General features: G+C 57.3%; 1 protein-coding gene across 1 annotated transcript; it reads left to right on the forward strand.

Annotated features, from left to right (window-relative positions):
• Window positions 1-483: 483 nt before the first annotated feature.
• Window positions 484-22,658, forward strand: LOC120921528 (docking protein 1-like). The gene is made up of 5 exons (XM_040334025.1): window positions 484-570; window positions 4,749-5,051; window positions 5,169-5,262; window positions 18,605-18,777; window positions 19,607-22,658. The coding sequence occupies exons 1-5, from the start codon at window positions 484-486 to the stop codon at window positions 21,209-21,211; spliced, it is 2,262 nt and encodes a 753-aa protein (XP_040189959.1). The 3' UTR covers window positions 21,212-22,658.
• Window positions 22,659-23,177: the final 519 nt, after the last annotated feature.

Genomic DNA, 23,177 nt, shown 5'->3' on the forward strand with positions numbered 1-23,177 from the left:
TCTATGTCATGTGATATGTATCCCTTCTGGGGAGAATCTCACATCTCAGTATGTAGAGTACAGAAGCAGGTAAGAATCTGCAATATACTGAGGATTGGTGGTTTCTCCCTATAATTTCCTCGTCTTCATTTCACCACCAATTGTTGTCCCAGATTTCGGGGGTCTCTGGCGGGACTTGGGCCGCGTTGTCTCCAGGAAGAGACTCGGCTCTATTTCTGTGACTTCCTCTTTCTGTCTCTTCGGGTGACGGGTGTGACAGCGGCTGGTGACGGGTGTGACCTCGGCTGGTGACGGGTGTGACCTCGGCTGGTGACGGGTGTGACAGCGGCTGGTGACGGGTGGAATCTCGCCTGCCATAAAGGTGACATCTCCCCCGAGGTCTGTCCTTGGAGGATCCAACTTCCTCTCCGGGATCTCCTGGAATTTCCACCCCATCTGCCCGGCTTCAAATTGTGCCACGAAATTTGGAAAGTTGGGACTGCCATGGGGACATATGCCAATGCCAAAGCTGGGGGCTACCAATGGGGGACATGTACCAATGCCATACCTGGGGGCTACCAAGAGGGACATGTACCAATACCATACCTGGGGGCTACCAAGGGGGACATGTACCAATGCCATACCTGGGGGCTACCAAGGGGGACATGTACTAATGTCAAACCTGGGAGCTACCATGAGGGACATGTACCAATACCATACCTGGGGGCTACCAATGGGGGACATATGCCAATGCCATACCTGGGGGCTACCAATGGGGGACATATGCCAATGCCATACCTGGGGGCTACCATGAGGGACATGTACCAATGCCATACCTGGGGGCTACCAATGGGGGACATGTACCAATGCCATACCTGGGGGGCTACCAATGGGGGACATGTACCAATGCCATACCTGGGGGCTACCAATGGGGGACATGTACCAATGCCATACCTGGGGGCTACCAATGGGGGACATGTACCAATACCATACCTGGGGGCTACCAATGGGGGACATGTACCAATACCATACCTGGGGGCTACCAATGGGGGACATGTACCAATGCCATACCTAGGGGCTACCAATGGGGGACATGTACCAATACCATACCTGGGGGCTACCAATGGGGGGCATGTACCAATACCATACCTGGGTGCTACCAATGGGGGACATGTACCAATGCCATACCTGGGGGCTACCAATGGGGGACATGTACCAATGCCAATGTTGCATGAAGTAGTGTGGAAGTAGTGTGTCTTGGTTGGTGGAAGTAGTGTGTCTTGCTCAGGTAGGTTCCCGTCGGGGAGGTTGGTGGAAGTAGTGTGTCTTGCTCAGGTAGGTTCCCGTCGGGGAGGTAGGTGGAAGTAGTGTGTCTTGCTCGGGTAGGTTCCTGTCTGGGAGGTAGGTGGAAGTGGCGTGTCTTGCTCGGGTAGGTTCCCGTCGGGGAGGTAGGTGGAAGTGGTGTGTCTTGCTCGGGTAGGTTCCCGTCTGAGAGGTTGGTGGAAGTGGCGTGTCTATACAGTACAAGGCATTGAAGCAACAATGAGATCTCCACCCCCCTAATCACACACTAAGGCTAATTACTAAACATTCCTTTAATTAACAGCATAACAAACAAAACCCCATCACACACTGAGTTTCCTAGGCAGACGCTTTGTCTCCGCATACAGCTTGACACCTATTCACACCTCTGAGCATCACTAGGCTGTAGACAGTGGCCCAGATTCAGGTACGACTTGCGCTTTATTTGCGGAGGCACAGGGCAACGATTTTGCCCTGCGCCCACGCAAATATTTTGCGCTGCCCTCGATTCACGGAGCAGTAGCTCCGTAAATTGCGAGGGCGCACCGGCAAAATTGCCCGGCGTAAGCGCGCAATGTAAATGATCCCGCCGGGGGCGGGAATCATTTAAATTAGGCGCATTCCCGCGCCGATCATAAAGCGCGTGCTCCGTCGGGAAACTTTCCCGACGTGCATTGCGGCAAATGACGTCGCAAGGACGTCATTTGCTTCAAAATGAACGTGAATGGCGTCCATCGCCATTCACGATTCACTTACGCAAACAACGTAGATTTTAAATATCGCAACGCGGGAACGTGGGTATCCTATAGCATTGGCTGCGCCTGCTATTAGGATGTGTAACCTTACGCGAAACCCGACGTACGCAAACTACGTAATTTGCGTACGCAGGGCTCGCGCAACGTTGTGAATCGGTGTTAGTATGCAATTTGCATACTATACACAGATCACAATGGGAGCGCCCCCTAGCGGTCATCGCTAGAATGCAGCCTAAAATCTGCGTGGCATAAGAGCCTTATGCCACGCAGATTTTAGGCTGCAGTCGGCGTAACGAGTTCTCTGAATCAGGAGAACTCGTTACGCCGGCGCAAGTCAGCAATTGCGCTGCGTAACTATGGTTACGCAGGCGCAATTGCTACCTGAATCTGGGCCATTGTTATCACACATAAACAGTATTTAGCATGCATAATTAGAGGTCTGGGAGCCGACCTGGGTTACCACCTTTACACAAGGACAATGGAATGTCTTCCAGGCCCTGACTCAATTAGCATGTCACTAGTCAGGGCTAATCATAGAAATGAGTCACTATTGACTGGTTGGGCCAACATCCTGCAGTATCTCAAAATCCTGCAATACGAACTATCAGTGATGTCCCATCTCATGTAATACATGAATTATGATTCCCTTGCCACCCCATGCCCAAAGGGCACAGGGCGGACTCAGACCCAAGAGTTATCAGTGACGCTGACACAGGAGTATCCCCCATCCTCACAAAGTCTCTGGGTGTCCCGGGTCATTCCGTTACAGGGAGGTAGGTGGAAGTAGTGTGTCTTGCTCAGGTAGATTCCTGTCGGGGAGCTTGGTGGAAGTAGTGTGTCTTGCTCGGGTAGGTTCCTGTTGGGGAGGTAGGTGGAAGTGGTGTGTCTTGCTCAGGTAGGTTCCCGTCGGGGAGGTAGGTGGAAGTAGTGTGTCTTGCTCAGGTAGGTTCCTGTCGGGGAGGTTGGTGGAAGTGGTGTGTCTTGCTTGGGTAGGTTGCCCGTCAGTGCGGTAGGTGGAAGTAGGTAGGTTCCCATCGGGGAGGTAGGTGGACGTAGCGTGTCTTACTCAGGTAGGTTCCCCTCAGGGAGGTTGGTGGAAGTAGTGTGTCTTGCTCGGGTAGGTTCCTGTTGGGGAGGTAGGTGGAAGTGGTGTGTCTTGCTCAGGTAGGTTCCCGTCGGGGAGGTTGGTGGAAGTGGTGTGTCTTGCTTGGGTAGGTTCCTGTCGGGGAGGTAGGTGGAAGTAGTGTGTCTTGCTCAGGTAGGTTCCCGTCGGGGAGGTTGGTGGAAGTGGTGTGTCTTGCTTGGGTAGGTTCCTGTCGGGGAGGTAGGTGGAAGTAGTGTGTCTTGCTCAGGTAGGTTCCCGTCGGGGAGGTTGGTAGAAGTGGCGTGTCTTGCTCAGGGAGGTTGGTGGAAGTAGTGTGTCTTGCTCAGGTAGGTTCCCGTCGGGGAGGTAGGTGGAAGTAGTGTGTCTTGCTCGGGTAGGTTCCTGTCTGGGAGGTAGGTGGAAGTAGCGTGTCTTGCTCAGGTAGGTTCCCGTCAGGGAGGTTGGTGGAAGTAGTGTGTCTTGCTCGGGTAGGTTCCTGTCGGGGAGGTAGGTGGAAGTAGTGTGTCTTGCTCAGGTAGGTTCCCGTCGGGGAGGTAGGTGGAAGTGGTGTGTCTTGCTTGGGTAGGTTCCCGTCGGGGAGGTAGGTGGAAGTAGTGTGTCTTGCTCAGGTAGGTTCCTGTCGGGGAGGTTGGTGGAAGTGGTGTGTCTTGCTTGGGTAGGTTGCCCGTCAGTGAGATAGGTGGAAGTAGGTAGGTTCCCATCGGGGAGGTAGGTGGACGTAGCGTGTCTTACTCAGGTAGGTTCCCCTCAGGGAGGTTGGTGGAAGTAGTGTGTCTTGCTCGGGTAGGTTCCCGTCGGGGAGGTTGGTGGAAGTGGTGTGTCTTGCTCAGGTAGGTTCCCGTCGGGGAGGTTGGTGGAAGTGGTGTGTCTTGCTCAGGTAGGTTCCTGTCGGGGAGGTAGGTGGAAGTAGTGTGTCTTGCTCAGGTAGGTTCCCGTCGGGAGGTTGGTGTAAGTAGTATGTCTTGCTTAGGTAGGTTTCCGTTGGGGAGGTAGGTGGACGTAGCGTGTCTTGCTTGGGTAGGTTGCCGTCGGGGAGGTAGGTGGAAGTAGGTAGGTTCCCATCGGGGAGGTAGGTGGACGTAGCGTGTCTTACTCAGGTAGGTTCCCCTCAGGGAGGTTGGTGGAAGTAGTGTGTCTTGCTCGGGTAGGTTCCTGTCGGGGAGGTAGGTGGAAGTGGCGTGTCTTGCTCGGGTAGGTTCCCGTCGGGGAGGTTGGTGGAAGTAGTGTGTCTTTCTTGGGTAGGTTCCCGTCGGGAGGTTGGTGTAAGTAGTATGTCTTGCTTAGGTAGGTTTCCGTTGGGGAGGTAGGTGGAAGTAGCGTGTCTTTCTCAGGTAGGTTGCCCGTCAGGGAGGTAGGTGGAAGTGGTGTGTCTTGCTTGGGTAGGTTGCCCGTCAGTGAGGTAGGTGGAAGTAGGTAGGTTCCCGTCGGGGAGGTTGGTCGAAGTAGTGTGTCTTCCTCAGGTAGGTTCCTGTCAGTGAGGTTGGTGGAAGTGGTGTTTCTTGCTCAGGTAGGTTCCCGTTGGGGAGGTAGGTGGACGTAGCGTGTCTTGCTCAGGTAGGTTGCCCTTCCCGGGAGGTAGGTGTTGACCTTCTCTTTTGTCTCTGTAGAAGTGGAAGCGTTGTTACGTCCTCCTGTACCCGGACTCGCCCTTCGGAGTGGCGCGGTTGGAGATCTACGATTGGAAGGACGGCACGATGGCGGGCGAGAAATTTCACACCCGGAAAGCGGCGGATCGGAAAGTCATACGATTGGCGGAATGCATCCGCGTGGCTCCAGCGCCAGCCGAGAGCGGCTATAAGGACAACATGGCCGCCTTCATCATAGAGACCAGCGAGAAGACCATGCTGATGTCCGCGGAGCCCGCCACGTGCGAGGAGTGGGTGCAGAGGCTGAGCGAGGCCGCCTTCCCGGTGAGTGGAGGAGGGGAGAGGAGTCCTCCCTGTACTGTCATTGGACGGCCAGGAGGAGGCTCAGCTGGTTCTCCTCCTTTCCACGTCTGAGCCGCCATCTTTCTGTTTGTCTCTCAGGGAAATGTGAACGGTACAAAGGCGGGAAAGGAGAGTCCAGACAACGTGGCGCTGGAGATGGCGGTGAACAGTATCTACATCTCCCGAGAGCAAGGTGAGTCCGTCCTCCGGCACCGCCCCGTGTCCCCCACCTTCTCCTCCCCATAGTGCCCCGTGTCCCCCCACCTTCTCCTCTCCATAGTGCCCCGTGTCCCCCCACCTTCTCCTCTCCATAGTGCCCCGTGTCCCCCTACCTTCTCCTCTCTATAGTGTCCCCCCACCTTCTCCCCTCCATGGTGCCCCGTGTCCCCCCACCTTCTCCTCTCCATAGTGTCCCGTGTCCTCCCACCTTCTCCTCTCCATAGTGTCCCGTGTCCTCCCACCTTCTCCTCTCCATAGTGTCCTCCCACCTTCTCCTCTCCATAGTGCCCCGTGTCCTCCCACCTTCTCCTCTCCATAGTGCCCCCCCACCTTCTCCTCTCCATAGTGCCCCCCCACCTTCTCCTCCCCATAGTGCCCCCCCCACCTTCTCCTCTCCATAGTGCCCCCCCACCTTCTCCTCCCCATAGTGCCCCGTGTCCTCCCACCTTCTCCTCTCCATAGTGTCCTCCCACCTTCTCCTCTCCATAGTGCCCCGTGTCCTCCCACCTTCTCCTCTCCATAGTGCCCCCCCACCTTCTCCTCTCCATAGTGCCCCCCCACCTTCTCCTCTCCATAGTGCCCCCCCACCTTCTCCTCTCCATAGTGCCCCGTGTCCTCCCACCTTCTCCTCCCCATAGTGCCCCGTGTCCTCCCACCTTCTCCTCTCCATAGTGTCCTCCCACCTTCTCCTCTCCATAGTGCCCCGTGTCCTCCCACCTTCTCCTCTCCATAGTGCCCCCCCCACCTTCTCCTCTCCATAGTGCCCCCCCACCTTCTCCTCTCCATAGTGCCCCCCCACCTTCTCCTCCCCATAGTGCCCCGTGTCCTCCCACCTTCTCCTCTCCATAGTGCCCCCCCACCTTCTCCTCTCCATAGTGCCCCCCCACCTTCTCCTCCCCATAGTGCCCCGTGTCCTCCCACCTTCTCCTCTCCATAGTGCCCCCCCCACCTTCTCCCCTCCATGGTGCCCCGTGTCCCCCCACCTTCTCCTCTCCATAGTGCCCCGTGTCCTCCCACCTTCTCCTCTCCATAGTGCCCCCCCACCTCGTCTCCATAGTGCCCCCCCACCTTCTCCTCTCCATAGTGCCCCGTGTCCCCCTACCTTCTCCTCTCTATAGTGTCCCCCCACCTTCTCCCCTCCATGGTGCCCCCCCACCTTCTCCTCTCCATAGTGCCCCGTGTCCTCCCACCTTCTCCTCTCCATAGTGCCCCCCCACCTTCTCCTCTCCATAGTGCCCCCCCACCTTCTCCTCCCCATAGTGCCCCGTGTCCTCCCACCTTCTCCTCTCCATAGTGCCCCCCCACCTTCTCCTCCCCATAGTGCCCCGTGTCCTCCCACCTTCTCCCCTCCATAGTGCCCCCCCACCTTCTCCTCTCCATAGTGCCCCCCCACCTTCTCCTCCCCATAGTGCCCCGTGTCCTCCCACCTTCTCCTCTCCATAGTGCCCCCCCACCTTCTCCCCTCCATGGTGCCCCGTGTCCCCCCACCTTCTCCTCTCCATAGTGCCCCGTGTCCTCCCACCTTCTCCTCTCCATAGTGCCCCCCCCACCTCGTCTCCATAGTGCCCCCCCACCTTCTCCTCTCCATAGTGCCCCGTGTCCCCCTACCTTCTCCTCTCTATAGTGTCCCCCCACCTTCTCCCCTCCATGGTGCCCCCCCACCTTCTCCTCCCCATAGTGCCCCGTGTCCTCCCACCTTCTCCTCTCCATAGTGCCCCCCCACCTTCTCCTCTCCATAGTGCCCCCCCACCTTCTCCTCCCCATAGTGCCCCGTGTCCTCCCACCTTCTCCTCTCCATAGTGCCCCCCCACCTTCTCCCCTCCATGGTGCCCCGTGTCCCCCCACCTTCTCCTCTCCATAGTGCCCCGTGTCCTCCCACCTTCTCCTCTCCATAGTGCCCCCCCACCTCGTCTCCATAGTGCCCCCCCACCTTCTCCTCCCCATAGTGCCCCCCCACCTTCTCCTCTCCATAGTGCCCCCCCACCTCGTCTCCATAGTGCCCCCCCACCTTCTCCTCCCCATAGTGCCCCCCCACCTTCTCCCCTCCATGGTGCCCCGTGTCCCCCACCTTCTCCTCCCCATAGTGCCCCGTGTCCCCCCACCTTCTCCTCTCCATAGTGCCCCGTGTCCCCCTACCTTCTCCTCTCTATAGTGTCCCCCCACCTTCTCCCCTCCATGGTGCCCCGTGTCCCCCCACCTTCTCCTCTCCATAGTGTCCCGTGTCCTCCCACCTTCTCCTCTCCATAGTGTCCCGTGTCCTCCCACCTTCTCCTCTCCATAGTGCCCCCCCACCTTCTCCTCTCCATAGTGCCCCGTGTCCCCCACCTTCTCCTCCCCATAGTGCCCCGTGTCCTCCCACCTTCTCCTCTCCATAGTGTCCTCCCACCTTCTCCTCTCCATAGTGCCCCCCCCACCTTCTCCTCTCCATAGTGCCCCCCACCTTCTCCTCTCCATAGTGCCCCCCCACCTTCTCCTCTCCATAGTGCCCCCCACCTTCTCCTCTCCATAGTGCCCCCCACCTTCTCCTCTCCATAGTGCCCCCCCACCTTCTCCTCTCCATAGTGCCCCGTGTCCCCCCACCTTCTCCTCTCCATAGTGCCCCGTGTCCCCCCACCTTCTCCTCTCCATAGTGCCCCCCCACCTTCTCCTCTCCATAGTGCCCCGTGTCCTCCCACCTTCTCCTCTCCATAGTGTCCTCCCACCTTCTCCTCTCCATAGTGTCCTCCCACCTTCTCCTCTCCATAGTGCCCCGTGTCCTCCCACCTTCTCCTCTCCATAGTGCCCCCCCACCTTCTCCCCTCCATGGTGCCCCGTGTCCCCCCACCTTCTCCTCCCCATAGTGCCCCGTGTCCTCCCACCTTCTCCTCTCCATAGTGTCCTCCCACCTTCTCCTCTCCATAGTGCCCCCCCACCTTCTCCTCTCCATAGTGCCCCCCCACCTTCTCCTCTCCATAGTGCCCCCCCACCTTCTCCTCTCCATAGTGCCCCCCACCTTCTCCTCTCCATAGTGCCCCCCACCTTCTCCTCTCCATAGTGCCCCCCACCTTCTCCTCTCCATAGTGCCCCCCCACCTTCTCCTCCCCATAGTGCCCCGTGTCCTCCCACCTTCTCCTCTCCATAGTGTCCTCCCACCTTCTCCTCTCCATAGTGCCCCCCCACCTTCTCCTCTCCATAGTGCCCCCCACCTTCTCCTCTCCATAGTGCCCCCCCACCTTCTCCTCTCCATAGTGCCCCCCACCTTCTCCTCTCCATAGTGCCCCCCACCTTCTCCTCTCCATAGTGCCCCCCCACCTTCTCCTCTCCATAGTGCCCCGTGTCCTCCCCCCTTCTCCCCTCCATAGTGCCCCCCCCACCTTCTCCTCTCCATAGTGCCCCCCCACCTTCTCCTCTCCATAGTGCCCCGTGTCCCCCCACCTTCTCCTCTCCATAGTGCCCCGTGTCCTCCCACCTTCTCCTCTCCATAGTGCCCCCCCACCTTCTCCTCTCCATAGTGCCCCCCACCTTCTCCTCTCCATAGTGCCCCCCACCTTCTCCTCTCCATAGTGCCCCCCACCTTCTCCTCTCCATAGTGCCCCCCCACCTTCTCCTCTCCATAGTGCCCCGTGTCCTCCCACCTTCTCCTCTCCATAGTGCCCCATGTCCTCCCACCTTCTCCCCTCCATAGTGCCCCGTGTCCTCCCACCTTCTCCTCTCCATAGTGTCCCCCCACCTTCTCCTCTCCATAGTGCCCCGTGTCCCCCCACCTTCTCCTCTCCATAGTGCCCCCCACCTTCTCCTCTCCATAGTGCCCCGTGTCCCCCCACCTTCTCCCCTCCATAGTGCCCCCCCACCTTCTCCTCTCCATAGTGCCCCGTGTCCTCCCACCTTCTCCTCTCCATAGTGCCCCGTGTCCTCCCACCTTCTCCTCTCCATAGTGCCCCGTGTCCTCCCACCTTCTCCTCTCCATAGTGCCCCCCCACCTTCTCCTCTCCATAGTGCCCCCCACCTTCTTCTCCCCATAGTGCCCCGTGTCCTCCCACCTTCTCCTCTCCATAGTGCCCCGTGTCCTCCCACCTTCTCCTCCGCATAGTGCCCCGTGTCCTCCCACCTTCTCCTCTCCATAGTGCCCCCCCACCTTCTCCTCTCCATAGTGCCCCCCACCTTCTTCTCCCCATAGTGCCCCGTGTCCTCCCACCTTCTCCTCTCCATAGTGCCCCGTGTCCTCCCACCTTCTCCTCCGCATAGTGCCCCGTGTCCTCCCACCTTCTCCTCTCCATAGTGCCCCCCCACCTTCTCCTCTCCATAGTGCCCCCCACCTTCTTCTCCCCATAGTGCCCCGTGTCCTCCCACCTTCTCCTCTCCATAGTGCCCCGTGTCCTCCCACCTTCTCCTCTCCATAGTGCCCCGTGTCCTCCCACCTTCTCCTCTCCATAGTGCCCCCCCACCTTCTCCTCTCCATAGTGCCCCGTGTCCTCCCCCCTTCTCCCCTCCATAGTGCCCCGTGTCCCCCCACCTTCTCCTCTCCATAGTGCCCCCCACCTTCTCCTCTCCATAGTGCCCCGTGTTCTCCCACCTTCTCCTCTCCATAGTGCCCCGTATCCCCCCACCTTCTCCTCTCCATAGTGCCCCGTGTCCTCCCACCTTCTCCTCTCCATAGTGCCCCCCCACCTTCTCCTCTCCATAGTGCCCCCCACCTTCTCCTCTCCATAGTGCCCCCCACCTTCTCCTCTCCATAGTGCCCCCCCACCTTCTCCTCTCCATAGTGCCCCGTGTCCTCCCACCTTCTCCTCTCCATAGTGCCCCATGTCCTCCCACCTTCTCCCCTCCATAGTGCCCCGTGTCCTCCCACCTTCTCCTCTCCATAGTGTCCCCCCACCTTCTCCTCTCCATAGTGCCCCGTGTCCCCCCACCTTCTCCTCTCCATAGTGCCCCCCACCTTCTCCTCTCCATAGTGCCCCGTGTCCCCCCACCTTCTCCCCTCCATAGTGCCCCCCCACCTTCTCCTCTCCATAGTGCCCCGTGTCCTCCCACCTTCTCCTCTCCATAGTGCCCCGTGTCCTCCCACCTTCTCCTCTCCATAGTGCCCCGTGTCCTCCCACCTTCTCCTCTCCATAGTGCCCCCCCACCTTCTCCTCTCCATAGTGCCCCCCACCTTCTTCTCCCCATAGTGCCCCGTGTCCTCCCACCTTCTCCTCTCCATAGTGCCCCGTGTCCTCCCACCTTCTCCTCCGCATAGTGCCCCGTGTCCTCCCACCTTCTCCTCTCCATAGTGCCCCCCCACCTTCTCCTCTCCATAGTGCCCCCCACCTTCTTCTCCCCATAGTGCCCCGTGTCCTCCCACCTTCTCCTCTCCATAGTGCCCCGTGTCCTCCCACCTTCTCCTCTCCATAGTGCCCCGTGTCCTCCCACCTTCTCCTCTCCATAGTGCCCCGTGTCCCCCCACCTTCTCCTCTCCATAGTGCCCCCCCACCTTCTCCCCTCCATAGTGCCCCGTGTCCTCCCACCTTCTCCTCTCCATAGTGCCCCCCCACCTTCTCCTCTCCATAGTGCCCCGTGTCCTCCCCCCTTCTCCCCTCCATAGTGCCCCGTGTCCCCCCACCTTCTCCTCTCCATAGTGCCCCCCACCTTCTCCTCTCCATAGTGCCCCGTGTTCTCCCACCTTCTCCTCTCCATAGTGCCCCGTGTCCCCCCACCTTCTCCTCTCCATAGTGCCCCGTGTCCCCCCACCTTCTCCTCTCCATAGTGCCCCCCCCACCTTCTCCTCTCCATAGTGCCCCGTGTCCCCCCACCTTCTCCTCTCCATAGTGCCCCGTGTCCCCCCACCTTCTCCTTTCCATAGTGCCCCGTGTCCCCCCACCTTCTCCTCTCCATAGTGCCCCGTGTCCTCCCACCTTCTCCTCTACATAGTGCCCCGTGTCCCCCCCCCCTTCTCCTCTCCATAGTGTCCCATGTCCTCCCACCTTCTCCCGTGTCCCCCCACCTTCTCCTCTCCATAGTGCCCCGTGTCCTCCCACCTTCTCCCCTCCATAGTGCCCCGTGTCCCCCCACCTTCTCCTCTCCATAGTGCCCCCCACCTTCTCCTCTCCATAGTGCCCCCCCACCTTCTCCTCTCCATAGTGCCCCCCACCTTCTCCTCTCCATAGTGCCCCCCCCACCTTCTCCTCTCCATAGTGCCCCGTGTCCCCCCACCTTCTCCTCTCCATAGTGCCCCGTGTCCCCCCACCTTCTCCTTTCCATAGTGCCCCGTGTCCCCCCACCTTCTCCTCTCCATAGTGCCCCGTGTCCTCCCACCTTCTCCTCTCCATAGTGCCCCGTGTCCTCCCACCTTCTCCTCTCCATAGTGCCCCCCCACCTTCTCCTCTCCATAGTGCCCCCCACCTTCTTCTCCCCATAGTGCCCCGTGTCCTCCCACCTTCTCCTCTCCATAGTGCCCCGTGTCCTCCCACCTTCTCCTCCGCATAGTGCCCCGTGTCCTCCCACCTTCTCCTCTCCATAGTGCCCCCCCACCTTCTCCTCTCCATAGTGCCCCCCACCTTCTTCTCCCCATAGTGCCCCGTGTCCTCCCACCTTCTCCTCTCCATAGTGCCCCGTGTCCTCCCACCTTCTCCTCCGCATAGTGCCCCGTGTCCCCCCACCTTCTCCCCTCCATAGTGCCCCGTGTCCTCCCACCTTCTCCTCTCCATAGTGCCCCCCCACCTTCTCCTCTCCATAGTGCCCCGTGTCCTCCCCCCTTCTCCCCTCCATAGTGCCCCGTGTCCCCCCACCTTCTCCTCTCCATAGTGCCCCCCACCTTCTCCTCTCCATAGTGCCCCGTGTTCTCCCACCTTCTCCTCTCCATAGTGCCCCGTGTCCCCCCACCTTCTCCTCTCCATAGTGCCCCGTGTCCCCCCACCTTCTCCTCTCCATAGTGCCCCCCCACCTTCTCCTCTCCATAGTGCCCCGTGTCCCCCCACCTTCTCCTCTCCATAGTGCCCCGTGTCCCCCCACCTTCTCCTTTCCATAGTGCCCCGTGTCCCCCCACCTTCTCCTCTACATAGTGCCCCGTGTCCCCCCCCCTTCTCCTCTCCATAGTGTCCCATGTCCTCCCACCTTCTCCCGTGTCCCCCCACCTTCTCCTCTCCATAGTGCCCCGTGTCCTCCCACCTTCTCCCCTCCATAGTGCCCCGTGTCCCCCCACCTTCTCCTCTCCATAGTGCCCCCCACCTTCTCCTCTCCATAGTGCCCCCCCACCTTCTCCTCTCCATAGTGCCCCCCACCTTCTCCTCTCCATAGTGCCCCCCCCACCTTCTCCTCTCCATAGTGCCCCGTGTCCCCCCACCTTCTCCTCTCCATAGTGCCCCGTGTCCCCCCACCTTCTCCTTTCCATAGTGCCCCGTGTCCCCCCACCTTCTCCTCTCCATAGTGCCCCGTGTCCTCCCACCTTCTCCTCTCCATAGTGCCCCGTGTCCTCCCCCCTTCTCCCCTCCATAGTGCCCCGTGTCCTCCCACCTTCTCCTCTCCATAGTGCCCCGTGTCCTCCCACCTTCTCCTCTCCATAGTGCCCCCCCACCTTCTCCTCTCCATAGTGCCCCCCCACCTTCTCCTCTCCATAGTGCCCCGTGTCCTCCCACCTTCTCCTCTCCATAGTGCCCCCCCACCTTCTCCTCTCCATAGTGCCCCCCCCACCTTCTCCTCTCCATAGTTCCCCCCCACCTTCTCCTCTCCATAGTGCCCCCCCACCTTCTCCTCTCCATAGTGCCCCGTGTCCTCCCCCCTTCTCCCCCCCATAGTGCCCCCCCACCTTCTCCTCTCCATAGTGCCCCCCACCTTCTCCTCTCCATAGTGCCCCGTGTCCCCCCACCTTCTCCTCTCCATAGTGCCCCCCACCTTCTCCTCTCCATAGTGCCCCGTGTCCCCCCACCTTCTCCTCTCCATAGTGCCCCCCCACCTTCTCCTCTCCATAGTGCCCCCCCACCTTCTCCTCTCCATAGTGCCCCCCCACCTTCTCCTCTCCATAGTGCCCCCCACCTTCTCCCCTCCATAGTGCCCCCCCACCTTCTCCTCTCCATAGTGCCCCGTGTCCTCCCACCTTCTCCTCTCCATAGTGCCCCCCACCTTCTCCTCTCCATAGTGCCCCCCCACCTTCTCCTCTCCATAGTGCCCCGTGTCCTCCCACCTTCTCCTCTCCATAGTGCCCCCCACCTTCTCCTCTCCATAGTGCCCCGTGTCCTCCCACCTTCTCCTCTCCATAGTGTCCCCCCACCTTCTCCTCTCCATAGTGTCCCCCCACCTTCTCCTCTCCATAGTGCCCCGTGTCCTCCCACCTTCTCCTCTCCATAGTGCCCCGTGTCCTCCCTGTAACGGCTACCCACTGGTGTGAGGGGTATCGGCCGTTGGAGACGTCCTTTTCCCTGGCAAGCTGCGATATGCAGGTACCGCCGGTATATCCCATCGAACGCCCTTCCAAGAAACGAGACGGGCTACGTTTGAAGGGTCAAGTAGACTGACTTTATTTGCCACATTTTTCCTCCTTATATCTGGTTACAACTGTACAGAAACAAATGACACTCCCCCCCCCCCCCAGGGGGGACTTCAATACACACACTTTGAAACAATGACACTCCCTTGAGCCAATCAGCCGCTAGCCATTTTGGCTCCTTAACTTGATCAGACAATAGAATTCAATTAACCTTTAAAACAATTATCACTCACACATAACAGCCTCCGTATTCTGAGGGGATTAACTAAACAACGGAGAGTTAATTAGCTATGTAAAGGGACTATTAGCATTCAACAGTGAAGAGTCCCTTGCATGATTAACCCTTTGTGCTCAGAATACAATGTGGTAAATCCAACTGTAACAAGTCCTGCAGTTATTATCAATGTCCAGGCAGAATAGTCCATAATCCGTTACACTCCCACCTTCTCCTCTCCATAGTGTCCCCCCACCTTCTCCTCTCCATAGTGCCCCCCCACCTTCTCCTCTCCATAGTGCCCCGTGTCCTCCCACCTTCTCCTCTCCATAGTGTCCCCCCACCTTCTCCTCCCCATAGTGTCCCGTGTCCTCCCACCTTCTCCTCCCCATAGTGTCCCGTGTCCTCCCACCTTCTCCTCTCCATAGTGCCCCGTGTCCTCCCACCTTCTCCTCTCCATAGTGCCCCGTGTCCTCCCACCTTCTCCTCTCCATAGTGCCCCGTGTCCTCCCACCTTCTCCTCTCCATAGTGCCCCGTGTCCTCCCACCTTCTCCTCTCTATAGTGCCCCGTGTCCTCCCACCTTCTCCTCTCCATAGTGTCCCCCCACCTTCTCCTCTCCATAGTGCCCCGTGTCCTCCCACCTTCTCCTCTCCATAGCACCCCGTGTCCTCCCACCTTCTCCTCTCCATAGTGCCCCGTGTCCTCCCACCTTCTCCTCTCCATAGTGCCCCATGTCCTCCCACCTTCTCCTCTCCATAGTGCCCCGTGTCCTCCCACCTTCTCCTCTCTATAGTGCCCCGTGTCCTCCCACCTTCTCCTCTCTATAGTGCCCCGTGTCCTCCCACCTTCTCCTCCCCATAGTGTCCCGTGTCCTCCCACCTTCTCCTCTCCATAGTGCCCCCCCACCTTCTCCTCTCCATAGTGCCCCGTGTCCTCCCACCTTCTCCTCTCCATAGTGCCCCATGTCCCCCCACCTTCTCCTCTCCATAGTGCCCCATGTCCTCCCACCTTCTCCTCTCCATAGTGCCCCGTGTCCTCCCACCTTCTCCTCCCCATAGTGTCCCGTGTCCTCCCACCTTCTCCTCTCCATAGTGCCCCCCCACCTTCTCCTCTCCATAGTGTCCCCCCACCTTCTCCTCTCCATAGTGCCCCGTGTCCTCCCACCTTCTCCTCTCCATAGTGCCCCATGTCCCCCCACCTTCTCCTCCCCATAGTGTCCCGTGTCCTCCCACCTTCTCTTCTCCATAGTGCCCCCCCACCTTCTCCTCTCCATAGTGTCCCCCCACCTTCTCCTCCCCATAGTGTCCCGTGTCCTCCCACCTTCTCCTCTCCATAGTGCCCCCCCACCTTCTCCTCTCCATAGTGCCCCGTGTCCTCCCACCTTCTCCTCTCCATAGTGCCCCATGTCCTCCCACCTTCTCCTCTCCATAGTGCCCCGTGTCCTCCCACCTTCTCCTCTCCATAGTGCCCCATGTCCTCCCACCTTCTCCTCTCCATAGTGCCCCGTGTCCTCCCACCTTCTCCTCTCCATAGTGCCCCGTGTCCTCCCACCTTCTCCTCCCCATAGTGTCCCGTGTCCTCCCACCTTCTCCTCTCCATAGTGCCCCCCCACCTTCTCCTCTCCATAGTGTCCCCCCACCTTCTCCTCTCCATAGTGCCCCGTGTCCTCCCACCTTCTCCTCTCCATAGTGCCCCATGTCCCCCCACCTTCTCCTCCCCATAGTGTCCCGTGTCCTCCCACCTTCTCCTCTCCATAGTGCCCCCCCACCTTCTCCTCTCCATAGTGTCCCCCCCACCTTCTCCTCCCCATAGTGTCCCGTGTCCTCCCACCTTCTCCTCTCCATAGTGCCCCCCCACCTTCTCCTCTCCATAGTGTCCTCCCACCTTCTCCTCTCCATAGTGCCCCGTGTCCTCCCACCTTCTCCTCTCCATAGTGCCCCATGTCCCCCCACCTTCTCCTCCCCATAGTGTCCCGTGTCCTCCCACCTTCTCCTCTCCATAGTGCCCCCCCACCTTCTCCTCTCCATAGTGTCCCCCCACCTTCTCCTCCCCATAGTGTCCCGTGTCCTCCCACCTTCTCCTCTCCATAGTGCCCCCCCACCTTCTCCTCTCCATAGTGTCCTCCCACCTTCTCCTCTCCATAGTGCCCCGTGTCCTCCCACCTTCTCCTCTCCATAGTGCCCCATGTCCTCCCACCTTCTCCTCTCCATAGTGTCCCGTGTCCTCTCCTCGTGTATGTAACGGTCAGGGGTTAACACCGTTTACGATATTCCATTCCACCAACCCAAGACAGTTTATCCGACACTCCACAATCCGGCAGACACGATCCATATGGATTTTCCCAGAATAACGAGCCACAAGCTCTGTTCTCTGGTTCCAAACTAATGAACACTTTAATGGTGAACTTTAGATAATCACATTCAGATAATCTACATGTGCTAATTACTAGTCATTTACTCAGACGTTCTGACTCCGCTATAAGCTATTCTCACCTGCTACACAATACACATTCCTTTAGTGAACATAAGTCCGACGTCTGACCTTTAGAGGGTGTTAATTCACAACACATATTATCATCAATAGAACTTTCACACAATACAGGGTTAATTAGCATAGCACCATGAAATATCTTAGGAGCCAGACTTAATTAACACCATAGACAATAGAATGCAATCACAGCAAGCTTCCATCACTACAGCCAGGTAGCTGGAGGTGATTAACATCGCAACAGTCTATGTTCCACATTGAAGGAGACACTCTATTGACCTGTTGGGTTCAGAAGGAACAACTTGTAATATTCCAAGATCTCCTGCAATACATGAATTATCATTACTGTCCCATCTCATGTAATCCGAGATATCATTTCTCAGTCATCCTATGCCCCTACTGGACATAGGATGACCCTAGACCCAAGAGTCATTGGTGAAACTGGCACAGGAGTACCCCACATCCTTCAGAAGCCTCTGGGTCCCACGGGCCATACCATTACAGTGTATATCCCACCTTCTCCTCTCCATAGCACCCCGTGTCCTCCCATCTTCTCCTCTCTATAGTGTCCCGTGTCCCCCCACCTTCTCCTCTCTATAGTGCCCCGTGTCCTCCCACCTTCTCCTCTCCATAGTGTCCCGAGTCCTCCCACCTTCTCCTCTCCATAGTGTCCCGTGTCCTCCCACCTTCTCCATAGTGCCCCGTGTCCTCCCACCTTCTCCTCTCCATAGTGCCCCGTGTCCTCCCACCTTCTCCTCTCCATAGTGTCCTCCCACCTTCTCCTCTCCATAGTGCCCCGTGTCCTCCCACCTTCTCCTCTCCATAGTGCCCAGTGTCCTCCCACCTTCTCCTCTCCATAGTGTCCTGTGTCCTCCCACCTTCTCCTCTCCATAGTGTCCTCCCACCTTCTCCTCTCCATAGCGCCCCGTGTCCTCCCACCTTCTCCTCTCCATAGTGCCCCGTGTCCTCTCCTCGTGTATATCCCACCTTCACCTCTCCATAGTGTCCCGTGTCCTCTCCCTGTGTCATCCCACCTTCTCCTCTCCATAGTGTCCCGTGTCCTCTCCCCGTGTCATCCCACCTTCTCCTCTCCATAGTGCCCCGTGTCCTCCCACCTTCTCCTCTCCATAGTGTCCCGTGTCCTCCCACCTTCTCCTCTCCATAGTGTCCCGTGTCCTCTCCCCGTGTCATCCCACCTTCTCCTCTCCATAGTGTTCCGTGTTCTCTCCCCGTGTCATCCCACCTTCTCCTCTCCATAGTGCCCCGTGTCCTCCCACCTTCTCCTCTCCATAGTGCCCCCCCACCTTCTCCTCTCCATAGTGTCCCGTGTCCTCTCCCCGTGTCATCCCACCTTCTCCTCTCCATAGTGTTCCGTGTCCTCTCCCCGTGTCATCCCACCTTCTCCTCTCCATAGTGCCCCGTGTCCTCCCACCTTCTCCTCTCCATAGTGTCCCGTGTCCTCCCACCTTCTCCTCTCCATAGTGTCCCGTGTCCTCTCCTCGTGCATATCCCACCTTCTCCTCTCTATAGTGCCCCGTGTCCTCCCACCTTCTCCTCTCCATAGTGTCCTCCCACCTTCTCCTCTCCATAGTGTCCCGTGTCCTCCCACCTTCTCCTCTCCATAGTGTCCCGTGTCCTCTCCTCGTGCATATCCCACCTTCTCGTCTCCATAGTGTCCCGTGTCATCCCACCTTCTCCTCTCCATAGTGCCCCGTATCCTCCCACCTTCTCCTCTCCATAGTGCCCCGTGTCCTCTCCTCGTGTATATCCCACCTTCTCCTCTCCATAGTGTCCCGTGTCCTCCCATCTTCTCCTCTCCATAGTGTCCTCCCACCTTCTCCTCTCCATAGTGTCCCGTGTCCTCCCATCTTCTCCTCTCCATAGTGTCCTCCCACCTTCTCCTCTCCATAGTGTCCCGTGTCCTCTCCCCGTGTCATCCCACCTTCTCCTCTCCATAGTGCTCCGTGTCCTCTCCTCGTGTCATCCCACCTTCTCCCCTCCATAGTGCCCCGTGTCCTCTCCTCATGTATATCCCACCTTCTCCTCTCCATAGTGCCCCGTGTCCTCTCCTCGTGTATATCCCACCTTGTTCCCGTCTCAGTGCACAGTGTCCTGTCCTCACCACATCCTGTCTCAGGTATTGCCCTCACTAACGGCGCTCTTTCTTTCTCTCCAGTCTCAGAGTTCTGGGTGACGGCGCAGAGGACGGAAGCCGCTGAGCGTTGTGGTCTGAGGGGCGCTTATATTCTCAGAACGGAAAGTGACTGTCTTATACTGAAGTCTCCGGAGACGAAGGAAAACCTCTTTTCCTGGCCGTATAAACTGCTCCGCCGATACGGAAGGGACAAGGTAGGATGTCGGACGTGGCAGGGCTCTGCCTACACCCGAGATGGAGCACAACTCCCAGCATCCGCCTGGAAAATGATGGGCGCACCTGACTGGCTCTTCTGGGCCGCACAGACACGAATGTTGCCCCTGGTTTTATGCGGCACAACATGTGGGGGAGAGCGGGGCACATTACATGTGGGGGAGAGCGGGGCACATTACATGTGGGGGAGAGCGGGGCACATTACATGTGGGGGAGAGCGGGGCACATTACATGTGGGGGAGAGCGGGGCACATTACATATGGGGGGGAGGGAAGATTACATGGGGGCGGGGCAGTGCACGTTACATGGGGGAGGGGCAGGGCACATATTACTTGTGGGGGAGAAGGGCACATTACATGGGGGGGCAGGGCACATATTGCATGTGGGGGAGAAGGGCACATTACAGTAGTGGTTTCCATCTCCTGCAGAGCGACGCAGGGAAGCGGCTCTTTTAGTTCTCACTGTGGTGTACTGTTCCCCACCGGCCCTCCTGACTCCTCCATCCCATGCAAACTCGCACACAAGCCCCTGGGATGGACAGGAGGAGCCCCCGGGGGACAGCACAGACACTGGTTGCCTCCCTGCACTGCTCTGCATGCGGAGGAGGTGATAGGAGAGTATCAGCAATGGGGCAGTTGCCCCCCTGGGGACCTTTCGTGGAACCCTAGCTGAATTCAGTCAGGAGTAGAAGGTCGAATGTGAACAGAGATCTCCTTCACAGAATTCCGCTCACCTGCAAGCGTTTCATCAGCAGCTAGCCTTTAGAGCTCACACTCTATTCTTTATTGACTTTGTATTTTCTGCTTCCAGGTTATGTTCTCCTTTGAAGCTGGCAGGCGATGTGCCTCTGGTGCTGGAAATTTTACATTTGAGACCTCCCAAGGACATGAGATCTTCCAGAAGGTGGAGTCTTCCATTCGCGCTCAGCAAGGTTCAGAGAACCGACTAAGTGGCCCCACTTTGGAGACAGAGACCCCCACAGACAACATGTATCATTGCACTGACCCCGGGCAGCCTGACATCCTGGGCCTACCCCCTAGGAACGAGGCGGAGGAAAAGGTGACGAGAGGAAGAGTTCTTCCCCATCTTCCACCAGTTAAGGTGGCGCAACCTCAACACCTACTGGAGCCCTCGATGGCCGGGAAGAGCAGCACTCCTCCTCGCTCTCCAGTCTCCCATCATTCAGCCGACAGCGAGCATTTAGCCGTCTACTCAGAGCCTAAAGATTCTGTCAAGGGGGTAAAAACTCATTTCGATCCTCTGTATTCAGATCCTGTGGACAGCGTATGCAACAAAGATGTCCGATCAAATAAGGAGAAGGTTGCCTCCCCAGTATATTCCGACCTGTACGAGCAGGTGGGATACGAGCTAGTGGGGGGAGGGGTTTCCTCAACATCACTGGGCATCTCAACTGTTCCTCCTGGAAGGGAGGAGCATATCTATGACGAGCCGGAGGGGATCGTACGGACCACTGACCCTCCCCAGCTCTACTCCGAAGTACGAATGGAGGCGGCTGCATGGAAAAAGCAAGCCAATGATGAAAAGATTGGTTATGAATATCCGTATAATCCCAACACTGATGACTATTCCGTACCAAACTTCCAGGGACAACGTAGTCAACCCCGTACCAAGACGGGCCCCAAGCCAATTCCGGCACCAAAGCCCCAAGGAATAATTCTACCAAAACCCCTCGGAAAAGACAGAGATTTGGAAAAGTTGCCGTCTCCTGTCCTACATTCAAACAGTAATAACAACAACGGGAACATAGAGGCGTTGTATAGTCAGGTGATCAAACCAGGGAACAAGAGCGCCAAACCACAGTCTGCACCACCTCTGCCAGAAACCAGCCTGGTGCAGTCTGCCCCACCCCTCTCTCTGATCCACCAATCACAATCTGCACCACCTCTACCGCCCATGAACAAGCCACAATCTGCCCCACCAATCCTGCCCATGAACAGGTCACAATCTGCACCACCAATCCCGCCCATGAACAAGCCACAATCTGCCCCACCAATCATACCCATGAACAAGCCACAATCTGCCCCACCAATCATACCCATGAACAAGCCACAATCTGCCCCACCAATCATACCCATGAACAAGTCACAATCTGCACCACCAATACCGCCCATGAACAAGCCACAATCTGCACCACCAATCCCGCCCATGAACAAGCCACCATCTGCACAGCCACCACCCCCACCAGCCAAGCCACCCTCTGCATCGACGGAACCGGTGCCAGTGAAATCCGTTCCATTAACTGTACCAGAGATGAACAAAGTTCTTCCATTCCTGCCATCATCCGGCACCGGCGAGACGATAAACCTTCAACCTTTGCCTGAGCCTCATACCAACAATGGAACCGATCCAAAGAAGAACATTTCTGTGATTTATGAAGATATGGGATTTTTGTGAATGTGAGACGGATCCACGTGGATGGTCCCTCTCATCAGTGAACATTGTTTCTAGAATATAAAGCCTTGGCTTTCCTTGCTCCAGTGACCGGGAACACACTTGCTGCTGTTCCTCGAGGCTGCAAGGACCATCTGTAAGGAGAACGCCGATCCCGATGTTGGGAAATTGGAGATAATGAGTCCTCGAAATTCCATGTTCGGAGCCATGGGCCAGTGAATCGTATTTCTGCCTGTGACGAACCCACAATCCTCAAACGTCCGTCGTCAATGCTTCCTCTGTCCAGAACCAGCACTAGCCAAGACTCATTAGCCCCCCCCCCAGTCACCAGCCGTACTTCAGTGTAGGGTAAAAACCAGCAGACCCCTTTATTCTCACACATGTTACACACAGATATCTCACTTCAAAACTCCTCCCCCCGCCCTTGGAAAACTGGGCGGGTTAAACTGTCCAATGACAATGGACACACAGGTCAGGTGGGTTCAAACTCCTCATCAGTAAACAGTCTTATCAGCAGGGGGGCTGCTGGAGGAATCCCCCTCCCTCTTTCCTTACAGCAAAAACACTTACACGCCCCATAATAGTTGAGGCAGACACCACAATAGACAATAGAATACAGTCACACCCCAAACCATCCCAGCAAAGAGTCCAACAGCATGAGATAACACACAATATATACAGCATTGAGTCTGACTAGCACAGATCATAGTGGGGTTCTCATTCACCCTGGGCCCCTATTAGAGACACAGGGGGATCTACACATAAGAGGGTCCGGGGAAACTGGACAAGGAGCCTCCAGAACTCTCCAGGGAAAGCTGAGCCGCACAAACCCCCCACCCAAAGTGACTCCCGTCACACTGCCACTGTACCTCTCAGCACTGCCTCACTTTTCCTCAATAGGTTTCCTGTAGAAGAAGCGTAAATATGCTGACCTTTCTGGGGGCCCCATGTAGTGAGAAACGGCTGCATTACTGCTCCCCAGTGGCTTAAATTCTTCTCCATGCCCTGGTATGTAAAAGTCTTGCTTCCTTGTTGGCCGCTGTAGTTCCTCCCACTGGCTTGTATGTCATTATATAAAATATGAGCCGGTGGGAGAATCAACAGCGGTAAGTGGGGGAGGGGAAAGGCAAGTCTGACTTGCCCTGCAGTTGTATATTTGCAACAGCTGGGGAGCGTCATCCGTACATCAGTACATTTCTTTTACAGCTGATCTTCTTGGTATAAGTGGCTTTGTAGTGACAAGTTCACCCTGCCTTCTGTCCTATGTGGTCATTTCTATCTATGCCTCAGAAATCAGTTCCTTTGTTCTTACTGGTCAGTTCTGTCTTCATCTATGAACGTTCCCCCTCTCTTCGGCAGGGCTGGTCCAGTCCTACATGGCTGGTCCTATCTGTATCTCCAAATCCGGTTCCTCTGTTCTGTGTGGCTGGTCCTATCTGTATCCCCGAATCCGGTTCCTCTGTCCTGTGTGGCTGGTCCTATCTATCTCAGAATCTAGTTCCTCTGTGCTGTGTGGCTGGTCCTATCTGTATCCCCGAATCCGGTTCCTCTGTCCTTTGTGGCTGGTCCTATCTGTATCTCCGAATCTGGTTCCTCTGTCCTTTGTGGCTGGTCCTATCTGTATCTCCGAATCTGGTTCCTCTGTCCTGTGCGGCTGGTCCTATTTGTATCCCAAATCCGGTTCTTCTGACCAACATGGCTGGTCCTATTTGTATCTCCAATCTGGTTCCTCTGTCCTATCTGTATCTCCGAATCCGGTTCCTCTGTCCTGTGTGGCTGGTCCTATCTGTATATCTGAATCCGGTTCCTCTTTCTAATGTGGCTGGTCCTATCTGTATCTCCGAATCCGGTTCTTCTGTCCTATGTGGCTGGTCCTATCTGTATCCCCGAATCCGGTTCCTCTGTCCTGTGTGGCTGGTCCTATCTGTATCTCCGAATCCGGTTCCTCTGTCCTGTGTGGCTGGTCCTA

Source organism: Rana temporaria (genome assembly GCF_905171775.1).
Source record: "Rana temporaria chromosome 1 unlocalized genomic scaffold, aRanTem1.1 chr1e, whole genome shotgun sequence".
NCBI lineage: Eukaryota > Metazoa > Chordata > Amphibia > Anura > Ranidae > Rana > Rana temporaria.

Excerpts from the sequence above, each read along its gene's own strand:
- LOC120921528 (XM_040334025.1), top strand. The coding sequence starts at position 484 with ATGGGGACATATGCCAATGCCAAAGCTGGGGGCTACCAATGGGGGACA. Across the intron at positions 5,052-5,168 it reads TGAGCGAGGCCGCCTTCCCG|GGAAATGTGAACGGTACAAA; the intron begins GTGAGTGGAGGA and ends TTTGTCTCTCAG. Across the intron at positions 18,778-19,606 it reads GCCGATACGGAAGGGACAAG|GTTATGTTCTCCTTTGAAGC; the intron begins GTAGGATGTCGG and ends TTCTGCTTCCAG.